The 17,851-nt window shown below is 46.9% G+C and overlaps 1 protein-coding gene across 5 annotated transcripts in view; it reads left to right on the top strand.

The window, feature by feature from the left end:
• The window catches only part of CDH13 (cadherin 13), a 980,849-nt gene that overhangs the window by 755,637 nt on the left and 207,361 nt on the right, over positions 1-17,851 (top strand). For all 5 annotated transcript variants that reach the window (XM_047710889.1, XM_047710891.1, XM_047710890.1 and 2 more), the window contains one exon: positions 6,746-6,924. In XM_047710889.1, coding sequence (XP_047566845.1) covers positions 6,746-6,924 — 179 coding nt within the window. The remainder of the gene's footprint in view (positions 1-6,745; positions 6,925-17,851) is intronic.

The raw sequence follows: 17,851 nt of genomic DNA, 5'->3' as shown, positions 1-17,851 counted from the left end.
CCTGCCTCTCTGCCTACTTGTGATTTCTGTCTGTCAAATAAATAAATAAATAAAATCTTAAAAATAAAAAAAGGCTCTGGAAGGGAGGATTGGGTAATAGAAAATTTAAAAATTAAAAAAAAAAAAGGTTGAGAGATGCTGTATTAAGACATTCGATGTTCACAAAGGCCGTTCCAGGGGATCGTTTCGTAAATGGAGAGGTTGAGGTTCGATGAAGCAAAGTAACTGGCCCAAGGAGGTCCCGCTGGTCAATGGCGAGGCCGGGATTTAAAACCCCGCCTCATGCCATGCTCTTCTTTGCATTCACACGCCTCCTTCTTTCGCTTCACTTTTAAGGACTGGAGGGGACAGCTGGGCTGTGTACCCCTGCGTGGTCGGGAAGCAACCCCAGAGTTGTGTGGCAGGGTGAGCGGGATGGGCACCGTGGCTTGCGTCACTGAAGTCACATTTGGTGACGCCTGTCACATGTGTACTCTGACACTCGTGGCCAGATGTGTCTGTGTCTGCAAGCAGACTTAGCCTGTGGGTGACAAGCTCCTCTGGTTTGCCCAGGATAGTCCTGGAATGCCCTCGGTCCCACACGGTGTCTGAATGTACTACCTACTCTTATGATTTGCAGGCTTTGTCAACGATGTGACATTTTGTCACATGTAGGGGACTCCCTTGGCAATGTCTGCCATCTCAGATCACCTTGGGTTTTGTATTACACATCTCCCTGGAAAGCATGCAGTGGCCCCAACCATGCTATCAGAAATCTTGGGGCCAGGGACACCTGGGTGGCTCAGTCGTTAAGCATCTGCCTTCAGCTCAGGTCATGATCCCAGGGTCCTGGGATCGAGTCCCACATCAGGCTCCTTGTTCAGTGGGGAGCCTGCTTCTCCCTCTCCTGCTTCCCCTGCTTGTGTTCCCTCTCTCACCGTATCTCTCTGTGTGTGAAATAAATAAATAAAATCTCAAGGAAGGAAGGAAGGAAAGAAAGAGAGAAAGAGAAAGAAAGGAAGGAAGGAAAGAGGAAGGAAGGAAGGAAAATAAGTAAGTCAGCCTGAAGCAAAGTACAGATCTGAATGTCCAAGTCTCAGTATGGGAATACGGTTTTTAAAAGAGGGGGGTCTAACAATTTTGATCCTGTGAAGATGATGTTTGGGGATGAGGTCAAAGAAATTTCCAGAATAGAATAATTCTGTAGCCTGTTAGCTGGGGGAACTCCGCAATTTCGAGCCTCCCACATCTGAGGCTGGTTGACCTTTCATTGAGAATAGAAGCAGCCCCTCACCTTGGGATCTGCTCTCCGTTCCCTATGGGTGTGGCTGTTCTGGAAGCCACAGGGAAGCCAAGCTTCCAACGCCAGCCCTTCAGGTTATAACAGCAGGCGACACTTTCTCTAATCAGATGAATGCAGTTAAGAGGAAGGGGCCATCTTATCCAGACAAAACAATCATAACTGTTTATCAGCCTGTCATGTCAGTGACCATGTCCTTCAACCAAAGAAAATGACAGTCCTGCCTGAGACTCTGAACTCGCTGCCTGTAATTCTTTTATTTGCTTTGGAGGGGCCGTTCCTAGTTCATCTGGGAGTGACAGGGTGGTTTTCATTTATTTTGACACTCAGGAGAATATTGTGATGGGGGAAAGGCAGAAATGTATTTCAGGGGACCCACATGTGTGTCCATCATATAATTATCTTTTCTCTGCCATCGGGCCGTACATGTTGGCACAAGACAGGCATGAATGGGGAAGCCACTGGCTGATGGAAACGAGCGAGCCCTTCTTCTGAGATCAAGGTGTGGGCTCGGGCAAAGGGTAGGGCACAGGTGCCGCCAGGGCAAGGGAACAGCTATCCTGTGACTGTCTGCTGAATGTCAGTCTGCTGAATCCAATTCCAATAGGGGCCCCCAAGGAGCAAAAAATATGTTTAGAGGTGGTAGTGAAGTGTGCCAGTTGTGAAAAATGCCCAGACCATGTTGTCCACTCTTCTTGGTAACAAGCTCGCCACGGTTTCTGGTCAACGCCAAAGAAGATGAATTGTAAGACTACTCAGCATTGATAAAGGACCTCCCCCATGTCAGATGCTGGGCTTTTAAGGAGGGGCAAAACACAGTTGTACCCTCCATAGTCGGTACCGCCCATCATGTAAAGATGTTCGTAGAATGAAAAAGTTCTGTCAACAGAGAAGTTAGGGAAATGCTGCCAATGCTGTTCTCTCTTGGAGATTTACAAGATGCATTTGCTTACTAAGGACACTAACAAGTCCTCCAGGATAGAAACTTGCTTAACTTGTCGTTATTGTGTATTTCCTGAGTCCGTTTCTCTGCTGAGCCCATGGAACCAGTGTTCCTTGGATACAGTTTAGGAAACGCTGGTTTAGGAAGTTTATCCAACCACTGCAGAACCAAGAAGTATGAAAATCATGATCCAGCCCCCCCCAGGGGAGGGGCTGGCAAGAGCAGGGTGTTGGGCCCAGCAGATGGACTGGGACATGGGATAGAACCTTGACCGTAAAGGAAAATGATAGAGTACCACATGGAGAGGCCGTGTAGCCTACAGAACGTGTACGTGTGTGTGCGTGTGTGTACACACATGTGTATATGTTAGCATAGAGTTGTGATCCCCACAGTGGAAGCCCCTATCTGCAAACTAAGACCATGGACAGGGTGGAAAGGAGAGGGTAAGGCAGAGCAACTCAGAGGTGATCGGCCCCTGGGCTCACCCTGCTGCAGCAGGTACCAGGTTCTGTGGACAGCTCCGTTGTCTGAGGCCATCACCGGCACAGTCATGATGGCTTCGAACCTAGAGCAGGTTTGATAAGAAAAGGTATCTTCCTCAAACACTAATGTACGGGCATTGCACCAAGTTCTTTTATTCAGTATCCCATGAAACCCTTACAGAGACCAAAGATGAAAGTGTTACTAATATCCTCTTGTTGCAGTTGGGAAAACCAAGGCTTAGGTAGGACTGAGTCACTTGCCCATGTTCATACAGCAAGACTTGAACCTCAGCGTTACCCCAGAGTTGTTTTCTTTAATATTACAGACATATTTACATGACTTTGGCATCATTCATCTCCATGGAGGCGGGCCTCGGAAATCCTCTTCTGTACCCACATCTGGGCTAAGACAGGGGCAGCACATAAGACCAAGTCCATTTCCTCCCGAACTATTCATTAAAATGAAAAGCATTGGGGCGCCTGGGTAGCTCAGTGGGTTAAGCCGCTGCCTTCGGCTCAGGTCATGATCTCAGGGTCCTGGGATCGAGTCCCACATCGGGCTCTCTGCTCAGCGGGGAGCCTGCTTCCCTCTCTCTCTCTCTCTGCCTGCCTCTCCGTCTACTTGTGATCTCTCTCTGTCAAATAAATAAATAAAATCTTTAAAAAAAAAAAAATGAAAAGCATTTTCTGGATAAACATAAGAATATTCCAGGATACCCTTTTGTCCTATCACATTATGAAATCTGCAACAATAACAATGATAAAAAGACGTCACCAGTGACTTTCCTGGTGAAAAGTGAAAACTCATTAGCCCCAGAGGTCTTGTTTTATTCCTCTCATCCTTTTCGTGCAAAGCCGTCATGCATGCAAGCCTTGGCGACTTCATCTTTATTCTTTACTGTGCTTGTTCATCTATGACTCCTGGGAGTAGCTGCCTAGACCATCAGGTGGAGGAAAGACCCTGATTCCATTGTGTGCCTCAGTGGGAAACCAAAATGCCAAATTGTTTGCTGATATTTTCCAAAGATAAGGGGCAAGACAAGGGGGTACATAAGCCAAGCGTTACCTATGCTCACCCTTGACTCCCAGGTTTGCCTTATGACAATTCACAAAGGAATAAAGAAAGGCAAAGAAACATGGTAGAATAGAAAATATGCCTGATGCCTCTGGCCTTACGGCAAGACTGAGACTGCTTTAGAAATCCATCCAAACTTATGGTGGTCAGATCCCCTTGTTTGTCTGATCAATCAGACCTAATGGCTGATGATCTGATTCCAATTGTGGGGAAAACTAAAGTGCCTTTGATGGTCTGAGAAGCACTGTTACAGCCAGGAAAGGAATACCAAGATGGCATCTGAGCCAGATGAACTTTTCGTTTCCTTTAAGTTTCAATATTTTCTGCATGTGAATATTTCTGCTGGGAACTATAGGATTGTATCACTTTCATCTCTTACCCATTAGTTCACATTTTGTGGGTCCAGAAGGGGTCAGAATGACAGGTGGGCCCTATATTCTTAGAAGAGTAAACTACAATGAAAAATCATAGTTGGGCAGGTTGCTCTGGGTCAAATACAATGGCTCACAATTGTCAAGTCCAGGAGGCAAATGTGCTTGATTCTGCTCTAGCCCATGCTTCTGTTGGGTTTGTGAAATCAATACAGGGAGCCTTACGAAAGTGGAGCAAGGGGAAGGTTGAAAAGGGGAGTGAACCACTCCATGTCAATTACAAGGAGAATTATCAATTATAGACCCATCAGAAGAATCATCAACAAGAAAGAATCATCAGTTACAGGTCCCAACAGGGAAGGATGTACATCGCATCTAGTACAAGAAATCGACCGCCCTTACAGCTCAACCAATGAGAAACTGTCATCACTTTGAACTCTTGCTTTTCTCCAGTGGACCTTCCTTCAAAACAATCCCCCCCCTCCCAACCTCTTCTTCCTTGATAAAATAACATCACTTTCCTTTTTTGTTGGACTTGCCTATGGCTTTGTGGTAGTTTGTAGGTCCTCGATTGCAATTCTCTGCTATTCCCAAATAACCCATTTTGCTGGTTGGATAACTGGCTATTTTTTCTTAGATTAACAGTATTATAATTATGATCCTTTTGTATTAAATATTTAATCAAAGAAGCAAGCCATCTTCCTTGAAAAAATGATCAGAACAGTATTGATTAGGCCAAAGTCTTACTTCCTCCTCACCATCCTTAATCCCAATCCCCTTTGTTCTTACCCAGATATAACCACTATTGGGGAAGAAAAATTCTTCCTCTGCCCTTCAAGGTTCTTCTGGCTCATCTGAGAATCCAGTTGACATGAGATCTATTTGATTTTTCAGGACAAATTCAAACAAAAGTTTAACAACCTGTATACCTCCTATACACATGGAGAGACCCAGGCAAATGGAGTAATTTCCTGAAAGGGCTAAAGCCGTCACCCTAAATACCATCTTCAGCCAAAGATGGGATGGAGATCAGTGGTGGGAGGTGACCAGGAAAAGTACAGTCAACAAGGTAGTGTTGTTATGCAGATTTGAATCCTGCCTTTTCTACTGATAACAGTTTCTAGACATTTAGAGTCCTGCTCCTCTTACTGATACAGTGAGGGAGATACCCTCACAAATGGAGATTTCCCTTATAGATGTAAATGTTTTTCACAAAAGGGGTAACTTCCACTTGATTTTCAGACCTTCTCTTTGTGTCTGCAGTTTTCTTAAAAATAACCAGCTTTAGAGTAATCAACATGTCAAAGAGGCATATCTTGGGGTGGCAAGATTTGCTCCCCTACACCAGTGTAACCAATCTGAAATTCATTTTCATAGACCTGCTATGTTTTTATGGACATAAACTGTATCTACAAAATATATGTATAGAGTATTGTGGCATTTTCTGTGTGCAAGCATGTTCACAAAAATGATGCCATGCTATGGACAACATTCTTCAACCTGATAATGTCACATAATACTCTATCTTGGACAGCCTTCCGTGCTAGAACCCATGAGACCTACAGCCTTTTTCAGGCAGCTGCAAAATTTTTCATAGCGTGGGGAATCCCATCATTTTAGCAATTCCCCTGTTATTTGGACAGTTAGATTATTTCCATATCTTTCACCATGATGGATAATCCTGCAGGGAACATCCCTGTGAGAATCTGTCGTTGACACATGCAAGGGTTTCCTGATGGTAGATGCCAAATGGGTGACTTTATTTGTTTTTTATTTTTGGGGTTTTTTGTTTGTTTGTTTGTTTTACTAGCTGTGCTCACTTGTCCCCAAAAGTGGCTGACGCCAGTTCTTCATCCCATCAGCTGGGTGTGAGCAAGACCCAGTATCTGACATCCTTATCAACCGTTGCCGTAATCTGGTAGTCCCCATCACTTTCATTTCTATATTGTCTTTGTATCTTAAGTGCCTACGACAGTGTCGCTGTCACACAGTGGGGGCTCAAAGAATATAGGTTCATGTTTCCTTTCACTGGAACATCTTTTCCTATGGAGGACCCTCTCCGTCACCTTGCTTACACCTACTCACCCCCTGGATGTCTGCACCAGGGACCTTCCCTGCACCCCAGCTTAGATGAGGTGGTTCTCCTGTGTCTTTGTAATGCTCTCTCTCAATGCACTTGTAATGGTTTATTATTTTTTATATGCTGTCTCTAACCTGCTGAACACCAGAGAATGCCTTAGCTCCCCTCTGTGTCTTCATCACCGGGTCCTGGCCCCACATGTAGTAGGCAGTCAATAAGAGTTTTTAAAATAAAGGCCATTGTCATGCAGCCACATGCACAATTGAATGAAAGCACAGGCAAATAAACAGCGTATCAGCAGAAGGAAAAATTAAGCTGTCAATCTGCTGAGCGGCAAAGATTTCTTTATTTCAGGTCTTTTAACATGACGGAGTGGGAGGGAGAGCGAAAGAAAAGCAAAACTAGAACAGGGCTGTGGAAATGCTTTCCTTTTTAATGTGGAAAGTGACTGGGGCATCCCTGCCCTTCGCTGTCCCCCAAGTGACCATTTTCTGCCCTCTGTCCTGTCCCCTCAGGGACCACGGTGATGCGGATGACAGCCTTTGATGCGGACGACCCAGCCACAGATAATGCCCTCCTACGGTACAATATCCGACAGCAGACGCCTGACAAGCCGTCTCCAAACATGTTCTACATCGATCCTGAAAAAGGCGACATTGTCACCGTCGTGTCACCTGCCTTGCTGGACCGGGAGGTGAGCTGAAAGGCATACATCTTGTTTCTCATGAGAATCTAGCGTGGCTTTCACAGGAGGGAAGATGTGGGACTTCAGGCAAAGGCACTTTATATGGAAGGGTGGACATGAGGACTTTACATACACATAGTTGGGTAGGGACATCTATAAAGGGAAATGCGAACCCCCAAAACACGCACTCTAAACGGCCACATCCTTAGGAATTATTTATTCGACCTGGTGCCTCTGTTTCCTCACCAAACCCTTATTCGTGCGCCCTTGTGATGGGGATTCTGTGTCTCCTCACCCGTCTGCCAAAAGGAGGGGATGGGACAAAGGAAGGAAGGACAGGCAGGCAGGGAGGTAGGGGAGGGGCAGATGGGAGGGAGGTGGCTTTGTCCAAGATCACAGATTCAGGCGGCTTCGACTTCTCTTCTTTGTCAAACCCTCTGCGGCGTGAGCCATGAGCCGTTGTTTCCCCTGAGCCTCTCCTGCTTCAGCCTCAGACTGTCACTGGGAATGCTCACCCATCCTGTAGGTCAGGTGACACACACAGGTGACCCAGGGACCTCCGTCCGTCGGCATGCTTGCTCTTTCTTTTTGCCTAGGGTACTTTCAAGCTTTCCTATCAGTTGCCCTGTCAAAATATTCAGATTTCATATTTATTTTTTTAAAAATTCCAACTTCTAGCCCCCTGAAAATCACAAATTTTGGAAATTTTAGGCCCGGTTTCCCTATGTGGACAGTCAGTCATGTGAGATGTGACAGTCAGTTGGAGCTAATGGTCGCAGTCCCATGTATGTGGGGCATGCGCTTCTGCCCCACTTACGTCCCCCCAGTCTGGACCCCCTGACCCTGGCCCTTCTCCTGAATTCCAGGTCCCACTCTGCAGCTCCCCACAGGACTCAATAGAAGAGACTCTTGGCTCTTCAAACCCATTGTATCAAACCAACCTAGGGATTCCCCTCTGTCCCTCAGCCCCTCCCCCTACCCCATATCTGCTCCTGTCCTGGCACTCTTGGTTCCCAGCATGACATCATCCCACAGACATGACCCCTGCTGTCACCCTTGACCTGCGAGCACCACCTGCCCCGTGGTAACCGCTGGGTTTCCCTACTGGGCTCCCTTGCCTTCTCCCCTCATGTCTTTGATTAAACAAATCCTTGGGTCAGAAGTGCCTTCTCCTCTCCTTGGTGGTTTTCCACGCTGCCGCTTCTCACAAGAATCTGGGTTAGAGCCACTGCCCCTGAGGGGGCAGCTTGGGTGGCTCAGTCAGCTGAGCGTCCAACTCTTGATTTCGGCTCAGGTCATGATCTCAGGGTCGTGAGATCAAGTCCCGCATTGGGCTCCAAATGGGTGTGGCGTCGGCTCGAGAGTCTCTCTTTTCTTCTCCCTCTGCCCCTCCCCACTTGCTTTCTCTCCCTCTAAAAAAAAAAAGAAGAAGAAGAAAGAAAAGAAAAGAAGAGTCTTCCTAAGATCTGAGCCTTCCCTGCCTTTGTGTCCCCCGACCCTCTGACTGCCCTTACTGCAGCCATCATACGCATGTGCTCCTTTAAGCCACCAGGTGTCTTCTTGAAGAATATCCCCTTCCTCTGGGTCTAGAAGTGTGCTGCCCAACACAGCAGCCACTGGTCACGGGCAGTTATTTAAATTTTAATTTACACTCATTGATATGAAAACATAAACGTGTATCAGCCAGGACAGACAGAATATCGTCACCATCACAGAAAGTTCTGGTGGGCGACGTCGGCCTCAACTATACACCTAAGGAGAGTAAAGACTATGGTCCTTTGCATGTCTGGAGCCCCACTGCCTACTAGCACGCTTGGAGCACTCCCGAAACTCTTCGTTGTATGTTTTTGGGGGTTCAGGCAGGAACGAGTTGGAAATGACACTGAGATTCTGCACTCCAGGGGTGGGAATCCTTAGCTAGGAGTGGGGATTTCTGGAAGGGAGGAAGGGAATGAGCTCTGCATCGAAACCGTGGTTGTCACTTGGAAAAGGTGATTATGGCTGGCTAAAAATAGGAAAGCAGGGAAAAAAGAAACACACCGAGTCTACTTCCTCCATGTCATGTCGAATTCTCTTTCCCGTCAGCCCTATGTTTAAGATCACTCGATGCTGTATTATCTCCTTCAGAGGCAAGGAATGACTTCCCACCTCTGATTTCCCTGTGTGTATGTTCACACGTGTGAACACACACACACACACTGAGGCACACACGCACACACACAGCAGCTTTCCTAATTCTCCCAGAGGCACACGTGCAAATTTTTGTAAGGCGGAGACGAAATGCGGTCACTTCTCTGGCTTGGCTTCTCTTCCTACTGACAGATACATTTTGTAGGTCTCTATTTATAAACCGAAGTGATGATATAATGGGTTATTCCATTTTTAAGGTTTATTTGGGGGACTTATGTGTTTTAAGTGCATGATCTCTTCATTTTGGTTTTTGTTAACTCGCACTAAGTATGTAATGATGGGAGTTGAATTAAGCATTTCTGGCCACAGCGTACCAACTGCTCCCCCCAAAAAAGATAAACACAATTTAACCAAAATTGGAAAATCAATGAAAATGAAGGAAGGGTATCGCTTTTCTGTGAGGGTTTCCAGAGTTCACTGCTGACTGAGGCAACATTGGCACGATCTGAAGGAAGGAAACGTCCCTGAATGTAGACAAGGCTTGTTGACTGACTCGTGCTGCGGTAAGCTTCTCTTCGGCAAGTTTGCTGAAAGGGCAAAATGTGTCTCCACGTTCCCCATCCATAAAGGGACAGACCTTGCACATTGCACTTCTCATCTCACTGCCCCGTCCTACGATCTCATGCCCAGGACGGGCTCCCACCGCAGGCTTGGGGAATCATTGGTCAATATTTCCGGAGAGCTACAGAGTAGACATCTTATCCTGGGTTTGGTTTTCAGGCTCCTTCCGGACCATCTGAGCCGCCGTTGAAAATGGGATCGCACTGTTTACTTTTCAGACAGTGGCCCACTGGGGCCCCCGGCAAACCTCGATAGGATTCAAACCCATTGTTGTTCCGTGACCGTGTCTTTGGGTTGGGATCTCAAACAGCGTGTTTGCGTGTTGAATACTGTGGGTGTAAACAAGTGGGTTGGGGACTCCTCCTAGAGCCGGGGCCCCTGAGGTTATACAAATGGGGCACTCCCGTTGGCCCCAGCTGGTTGGAAGTGGATGCTCTGGAAGCCTGTTGGTAGATACAGTGAGCTCAGCTGATGAGACCTAAATTTTCCAACTTAATGTTCCATTGTCCTTTCTTTTAATGACTACGTCCCCAGGGAGGACCCTGGCAGGTAAGGTAAGACTTCAGGGGACACCGCAGGACTGTTGCCTTTGAATCTGCCTCTCCCACATTTGCTTTGTCCTAGAGCACATCAGGGAGGATAGTCAAGGACGCCATCTTGGTCGTTACCTTTTCTCCCCAACTGGCTTCTCAGGATGTCTCCGGGGGGCCAACTGAGGCAGGTGCCCTCAGTGATCCGCTCCTCCCCATACTCTGAGGAGGAAAGGGGTTGTGTCCGTCTCGTTCCCCGCCACCTTCCCAGTCCTTAGCACATGAGGGATGCCCAACAAATATTTATTGAGCACGAAAGGGCAGGAAGGGTACAAGGGAGAGGGGCAGGTGGCTGGGAATGTGTGATGTCTCTCTGCGTACTCGGGCTGCTCTCTGGCACGGTCATTGCCATTCATTTCCCGTTGCATTCAGGGCAGTGCGCCTCTGGACCCACAGCGCATGCCCAGAACCGGGAAGGAGACCACCCGTTGCTCACCTGCTTTGCCTCATGAGAACATGCTAGAAGGCAGCTCACCCACTGTCTCCATCTTCTGAGGACCCGTAACGAACACCGGTCCTTTCCCTCCTAACCATGAGCGGCAGCTGACTTGGCTTCCCACTCCATGGGCCACTGTGGCCGGATAGATGCCATTGGACTTGGTGGGTCTGTTCTGCTTGGTCTCCACATGGTGAGACGTTCAGTCAACTAGAACAGAGGCTCTCAAACTTGGCTGCGGAGCGGTAGAGCGGTGCTCCAGCCGAAGCCTGGAGCCATGACATCAGAGTCTCAGGTGGTGGGACACAGTCATCAGTGGTTTTTAAAAAAAACCCCAAGGAATTCAAACATGCAGCAGGCTGAGGAATCCTTTGGAGACCACGTTCCGGTGGTTCGCTTACAGGTTTCCCCACCTAGCTGAGCATAGCTTCCCGGGATGGCTCTAACAAAGCACCACAGCCCTAGGGGCTTAAAACAACAGAAATTCATTCTCCCACGGTTCTGGAGGCCAGAAGTTGAAGTCAGGGTGTTAGCGGGGTCAGGCTCCCTTTGAAGTCCCTGGGGGAGGAGCCTTCCTTGCCTCTTCCAAGTCCTGGGGGTTGCTAGCAATCCGTAGCTTTCCTTGGCTTGTAGACACGCCTCCAGTCGCCACCTTCATCATTGCGTGTCCCTCTTCTGACTGTGTGTTTTCACGTCATCTTCCCTCTGTTCATGTAGTGAATTGTAAAGGTGGGTAGTGAGTTCTCCCTTGTGGGAGGTATTCAAGCAGATTGCCCTCGGTAGGCCATCATAGAAAGGATTCAGTTAGTCAGTAAAGGTTATATCCTTAATGTCTTCTCCAACCTTGAGACTATAGTTACTGAAAACATTTATTGAATATCTTCAAGGGGCCGTTCGTTCTGCAGGATGCTGCCTGCGAGAGTCGGTTTCCTAGCTGGCCAGCTGAGCTTACCAGCCCAATGATTTGGGCAAATCACATAAGTTCCCTGAGCCCATTTCCTCATCAGTCATCGCTATGATAATGACATCTGCACCCCAACTGTATCAGCTCTCCGAGATGTGCATAACTTCCTCCAGCTTTGCAAACAGTGAAGCATTGTATGAACACAGCTATGACCCCGTGTCACACTTCCTATGGCTGCTGAGAACCCAGACCCCAGTTTCCACTGGCTACCACTGAGAGCTTGACTGCTGTGTCCGTCCACACGCTGCTGATGCTGAAAGACTCTTTCCAAACTGTGCGGACCATGTTCACTCCACCCTGTGAGTCAGACCTCTCCAGTTTCCCGACACTGGGCTGGGTTTTGTAGCAAATTCTCAGATTCACAGCTGAATTTGAGAGCAGCTGCAGTGACCATCTATTGTCCTTACGTTTTCCTAAGCTCGGTGTGAATAGACATCAGATTTCACTTGGAAACAAGCATTTTCCAGTAAACGCTCTTCCGTTTACGTTTTCTGAAGCCGTGCTGGAATACAAACTACCCAGAGAAAGAGATTTTGGACCTTTGTCCCATCTCTGTATACCCGCTGCCAAGCTTAGAGCCAGATAAATAATAGGAACTTGGTAAAGATTTGTGAGATGGATGGATGGATGGATGGATGGATGGACAGATGGACGGATGGACGGACAGATGGATGGATGTCCTGTGTTCCTTCAGTTTGTATTTGTAAGTAAATAGCTTACAGATGATCTCAGAATTTACTGCAAGATCCACACCCTAGCATGGATATACAGAGGAAATGATTTTATTTAGGTCGAGAGCTTATTGTTGCTCTTGTGTAATCATCCGATAATCTAATTTATTCACCTTCTACCTGCTTTGTGTCAGGATTGCACTGGGCTCTAAGAAATACCTTGGTGGATAGGATGGGCGTGAGGATCTGTGTTTCTTGCTTAAACGTTTGGGGAAACATTTGGAGAAAATAAGAGCCATCTATCCTACTGAATGAAATTGGGTTCATCTGGGGCACTGTTTTATTCTTTTCCATAACCATACTCAGCCCCTCACTCTGACAGCTCTGTCTATGTTTTTAAGCTATGTCTGGCTGCACTACAAAATAAAATCAGATAAAGGTCCCTAACGTTTGATAAATGCTTTATTTAGTTGATCATCTTGGCTGGGAGATTGAAATTCGTCAGCTGAAATCTGCCAACTTTTCTGAACACAGCCACGGTCTGAAACCACTCGGAGTAGCTAATGGTCAGTTTGGGGGGGGGCTTGTTTTTCTTTTTGGTTTCCTCCTTCTCTCCTCTTCCTTTTTTTTTCCTTTACCCCTTCTCCCTCCTTCCTCCTTCTCCCTTCCTCCTCTCCTCCTCCTTCATCTTCCTCCTCCCCGTCCTCTTCCTGGTCCTCCTCCTCTACTTCTTTCTTTCCCTCCTCCTCCTCTGTTTTTTAACAAATAGAAAGACTTTCCAGCGGCGTCTGGGTGGTTCAGTGGGTTAAAGCTTCTGCCTTCAGCTCAGGTCATGGTCTCAGGGTCCTGGGATCGAGTCCCGCATCGGGCTGTCTGCTCAGCGGGGAACCTGCATCCTCCTCTCTCTCTGCCTGCCTCTCTGCCTACTTGTGATTTCTCTCTGTCAAATAAATAAAATCTAAAAAAAAAAAAAAAAAGTTTCCAGAAGAAGTCCTTAACATTCAGTCTTCACAAATGCAAAGTGAGAATATCATTAGTCTTTTTAAGGAGGTTGAGCACTTTTCTATCTTTGTTTGAATTCGCCTTCAGCTTAGTATGTATTACCCTCCGCATAATCTAAGGAAAGTGGTAGTCTACCCGTAAAAATGTACGGACAATAAGAGATACTAGGACTGTGAGTGTAATTTATTTTCCATTTTCAGCTGGTAAAGCATTTTCTGAAATTTTACAATTCCCCCAATTTTTAGGCCAAAAGGGAAAACAGAATTCCCTTCCTTCTTTCCGTGGTAAGTGTCACATAAGTCTTAGATTTACGTGTATGTTTTTACTATGAAAGTTTCGGGAGTCCTTGATTATGGCAGAGAAAACCCAAAAACGTGGCCGAGCATCCTACACAAAACTGGATATGTGGCTGCAAGTCTGAGAACCATGTGCTTGGTCACGATGATCCAAGTTGGGGCGCCTGGGTGGCTCAGTTGGTTAAGCCACTACCTTCAATTCAGGTCACGATCCCGGAGTCCCGAGATCGAGTCCCGCATCAGGCTCCCAGCTCTGCCAGGAGTCTGCTTCTCCTTCTGAACTTCTCCCCTCTCATGCTCTCTCTCTCACTCTCTTTCTCAAATAAATAAATAAAATCTTAAAAAAAAAAAGAAAGAAAAGATGATCCAAGTTAAAGTACTGTCACATCAGCAAAACCTCCAGAAACAGTTACGAAATCTGTGAAAATGATGATGCCAAGTCATGCTGTCTAAAAATAAAGGAATAATCGTAAGAGATAACATTTCTCCCATGCCTTGAATGAAAGAAATAACCGTCATACTATCAGGGAAATAAATGTTTTCAGGCCGCTCTGCTCTAATGCTAATACTTTTCTCATTATCATCATGTTTAAAACATTGGCAGTAATTACACACAATTCAATCATGCTGTCAGGAATATTCTTCTTCTTTATTTCGGTGGGTGGGACCAGGATTATTTAGATAACAGCATCCTCCCCATTTCTGTGAGCTATTTACTCATAAATATTTTTGTTAGGATCATTTTCTTGATCTTTTTTTTTTTATCACTTGCTGCTGAGAAAATAGAAGGGGAGAAAGTTGATGTAAATAAATTGTCTTATTATTTTTAAAATAACACATTATCCTTGCAAATGAGACACAGATGGCAAACCACCCTATGTGAGTCACACTCGCTCTGTTGTGTCAGCAAATAAAACGGAATGGCGTGTTCACGAGGCATGAGGCTAGCGAAGCCCGAAGCCCGGGGGTCTGAAACTCGGTTGCAAACGTGCCGGCCTCCTGCTGGCGGCAGTGGAGCTGGAGGTGGGGAGGGCAGGGCCGTCGTCCCCTGTGGCCTCCTGCACGTCCTGACTCCGGATCAACTCTAGCAGGACACCGTGGGGAGCCTCCACTCTGTAGGGACCCCTGAGCATTTCCCCATTTCCTCCAAGGTTGGCCATGAAAGCACAGCCTGTCTCCAGTCACCCGGTAGGACCCCAACCTGGCTGAAATCTGGTCTGACAGTCATGGATCTAGGGCGGGGGAGCCAGCCTCAGGGTCTCCGAATTCATAGCCCACTTGCACCTCTCATCAGCTGGGACATCAGGTAGCCTGTCTAAGCCTGGGTTCTTCCTCTGCCACAATGAGGATAATCAGAGTCCCCACCTCCAAGGCTTAGCAGGATGATCCCTAAGATACATCAGGCATTTAATACCCTGTAAATATCAGTGGATATTAGTTATTTTCATGATGGACAATGAGACTGAAGAAGCAGCTTGGAGAGGGGGTTTCTTCCTAGGTCGGGGAGCCCATTCACACTCTGGCCCCACGGCAGGGAATCTGGCAGGCTTAGAAAATTCAGCTAAATACTGGGGTACTCCACACACCACAATCCGGGGACAAATGTGGACACCTAAGTATGGAGCACCCACCAGTGTGTGCTGCATGGGGGACAGAGGCTGGCTATCTGGGACACAGAGATCGTGCTGCCCGGTGAGGAAGGAGAGCAGAGCGGGCGACAGCAAGCACAGGAAGATGGGCGGCTGGAAGGCTACAGTGAAGGAGTTGAGGGAAGGGCATCAGGGGAGGGGAACAGCATAGGCAAAGGCACGGCACGTTCATACATTCCTTGAAGAGAGATCGGGACCAGAGGGTGTCCCGGGGAGATCCCAGACAAGGACAAGGAGTTAGTACAAGATTGTCGAGGGCTTCAAATGTCATCCTACGGATTACGGATGTATCCTGATGTAAATGCAATGCCACCAGCCATATTTAAACATTAAACAGAGCTCTGTTCAACACAGCACTCTCAGAGCAGTGACTCAGGAGCACTGGCCCACTGGAGGGGGGGACGATCAGCAGGAAAGTAGAGGCATTTGGGGAGCAGCTTGAGGATCCTTGGTGAACGATGAGTAGCTGATTGCTTGTCTTCTCAAGGGGCGAGACAAGGAGTTACCACTTGAATCCAAATTCCGCAGGTTGTTCATGGCAGAATAAACAGCAATCGTGTGTCTCTGTTCCTGGCATCTTAGAGTATCAGACAATCAGTAGCTGCATGTCACGTGTTGAATAGAGAGACACTTAGCTTTGTCATTAACAGAGACTCATCTTTCCGTATTTGACAAATGTGTAATTCTCTGAGCTTTCTCTCCTTTTCTCTCTTTTTTTGTAGGGTAAAAATAACTTAAAATGCAGGGCGATGATGAATTTAGAGCACTTCTCTTTTTCTGTCATTTTAAATCTCTCCATCTTACTTTATATGAAGGACCCTAAAAATTGAAGCCCTTTTTCCTTTTGGGGGAAAAGTTATTTTAGTTACTTTATTTTTTTAAGTTTTATTTTATTTATTTGACAGAAAGAGAATGAGATCACAAGTAGGCAGAGAGCGGGGGGGAAGCAGGCTCCCTGCCGAGCAGAGAGCCCCATTCAGGGCTCCATCCCAGGACCCTGAGACCATGACCTGAGCCGAAGGCAGCGGCTTAACCCACTGAGCCACCCAGGCGCCCCTATTTTGGTTATTTTGGTGAGCACATATTTCTTGGGGCGGCTGGCTTAAGCATCTGGCTCTTGACTTTGGCTCAGGTCGTGATCTCAGGGTCATGAGATCGAGCCCTGCATTGGGCTCCACTGTGTTGGGGGAATGTGCTGGAGACTCTCTCCCTCTCCCTCTGGCCCTCCCCACCTCACATGTGCATTCTCTCTCTCTCTCTCTCTCTCTCAAAACAAATAGTACGTACTTCTCTCTGTCAGCCAGGAACTAGGACGAGCCCGGTAAAGCACATTTTACTTCACACCTTTTCCAGTCACAATACTTCAGTGACACCGCTCTAAATCTCACCGCCGTTCATAGCCCCAGTTGGACAGATGTACCCTAGTTTAGAAAGAATGTCTCGTTCCATCCCGGCTTTGAACCGGTGGAGAAAATAGGGGCAAGCTTCACTTCTCACCATATCGGGAACAGTCCTTTCAGGGAAGGAAAGCGGGTGCAGAGTCTTTGGCGAGCAGCTCTTTCAAACCTGCCTTTCCTGTGCTTGGCTCCTAGCCGGGACCCTGGCGAGGACGGCAGCTCTGAGGGTCGATTGCAAAGCGTCATTAAGGGAGGCTGACCAGAAACCTCAAGGCTTAGATTAAAGCAAGCTAGCAATAGACCACTTCAAGACGTGATGGCGTCTCAAAGTGCTGGGACCCACGTTTCTTTCAGTTTTGCTTTAAGGAAGGATCTCATTTGCTATACTTTTCCAGAGGATAAAAGTTTGTTGGTAGTGTGGCTTGGTGTCCAAAAGGCACGACCCACTTTATTCACTACGTGGCGCTGTGCTGTCCCATTCAACCATAGAGGGACTTCAACCTATAGGGACATCTATCATGTTCGAGGTTGGAACTTTTCTCATTAAGGGTCAGATATTAAATATTTTAGGTTTTCTGGACCAAGAGGCAAAATTGAGACTATATGTAGATACTTATATAACCATTTAAAGTGCCATTATTTAAAAATATAAAAAGCATTTTTAGCTTATGAGCCATTGGAAAACAGACACTGGCCTGGCTTTGGCCCACGTGCCATCGTTGGCCAGCCCACGATCTATCAAACTTTTGGTGAAAATGGTCAGTTAGTACCAGTTTCATCTACTGGTTGCACGTGTTCATGTGTCGATATCCACTCTCAAAATACTGAATCCCCCTTACTAATCCTCACCTTGGGGTTGGATTCTAGGTTCAGGAATTAGGTCATGAATGATGAGTTCGATTTCATTTTTCTGGCACAACCATCCCATTTCCCCATGATTATAAATGGATCATTTTAGACACTTGTTAATTAATTCTAAACTCAAGATTTGGTTGCAGTAATTAAAACAACAAGTTCCGTCCAAAACCAGTACAACCGACACAGACTAAATACTGAATGAAACCATTTGCAGTGACTCTCTTGGCCACATCATAGCCGACTTCCTGAGTTGGAACAGAGATGGGGACACCTGACATCACTGAGATGTGAACCTGTATCGGCCCATCCCTAAAGTTCATGC

Source organism: Lutra lutra, chromosome 17 (genome assembly GCF_902655055.1).
Source record: "Lutra lutra chromosome 17, mLutLut1.2, whole genome shotgun sequence".
In the NCBI taxonomy this organism is placed as follows: Eukaryota; Metazoa; Chordata; class Mammalia; order Carnivora; family Mustelidae; genus Lutra; species Lutra lutra.
The sequence above is the reverse complement of the archived record's forward strand: the minus strand, read 5'-3'. Positions and strand labels throughout refer to the sequence as shown.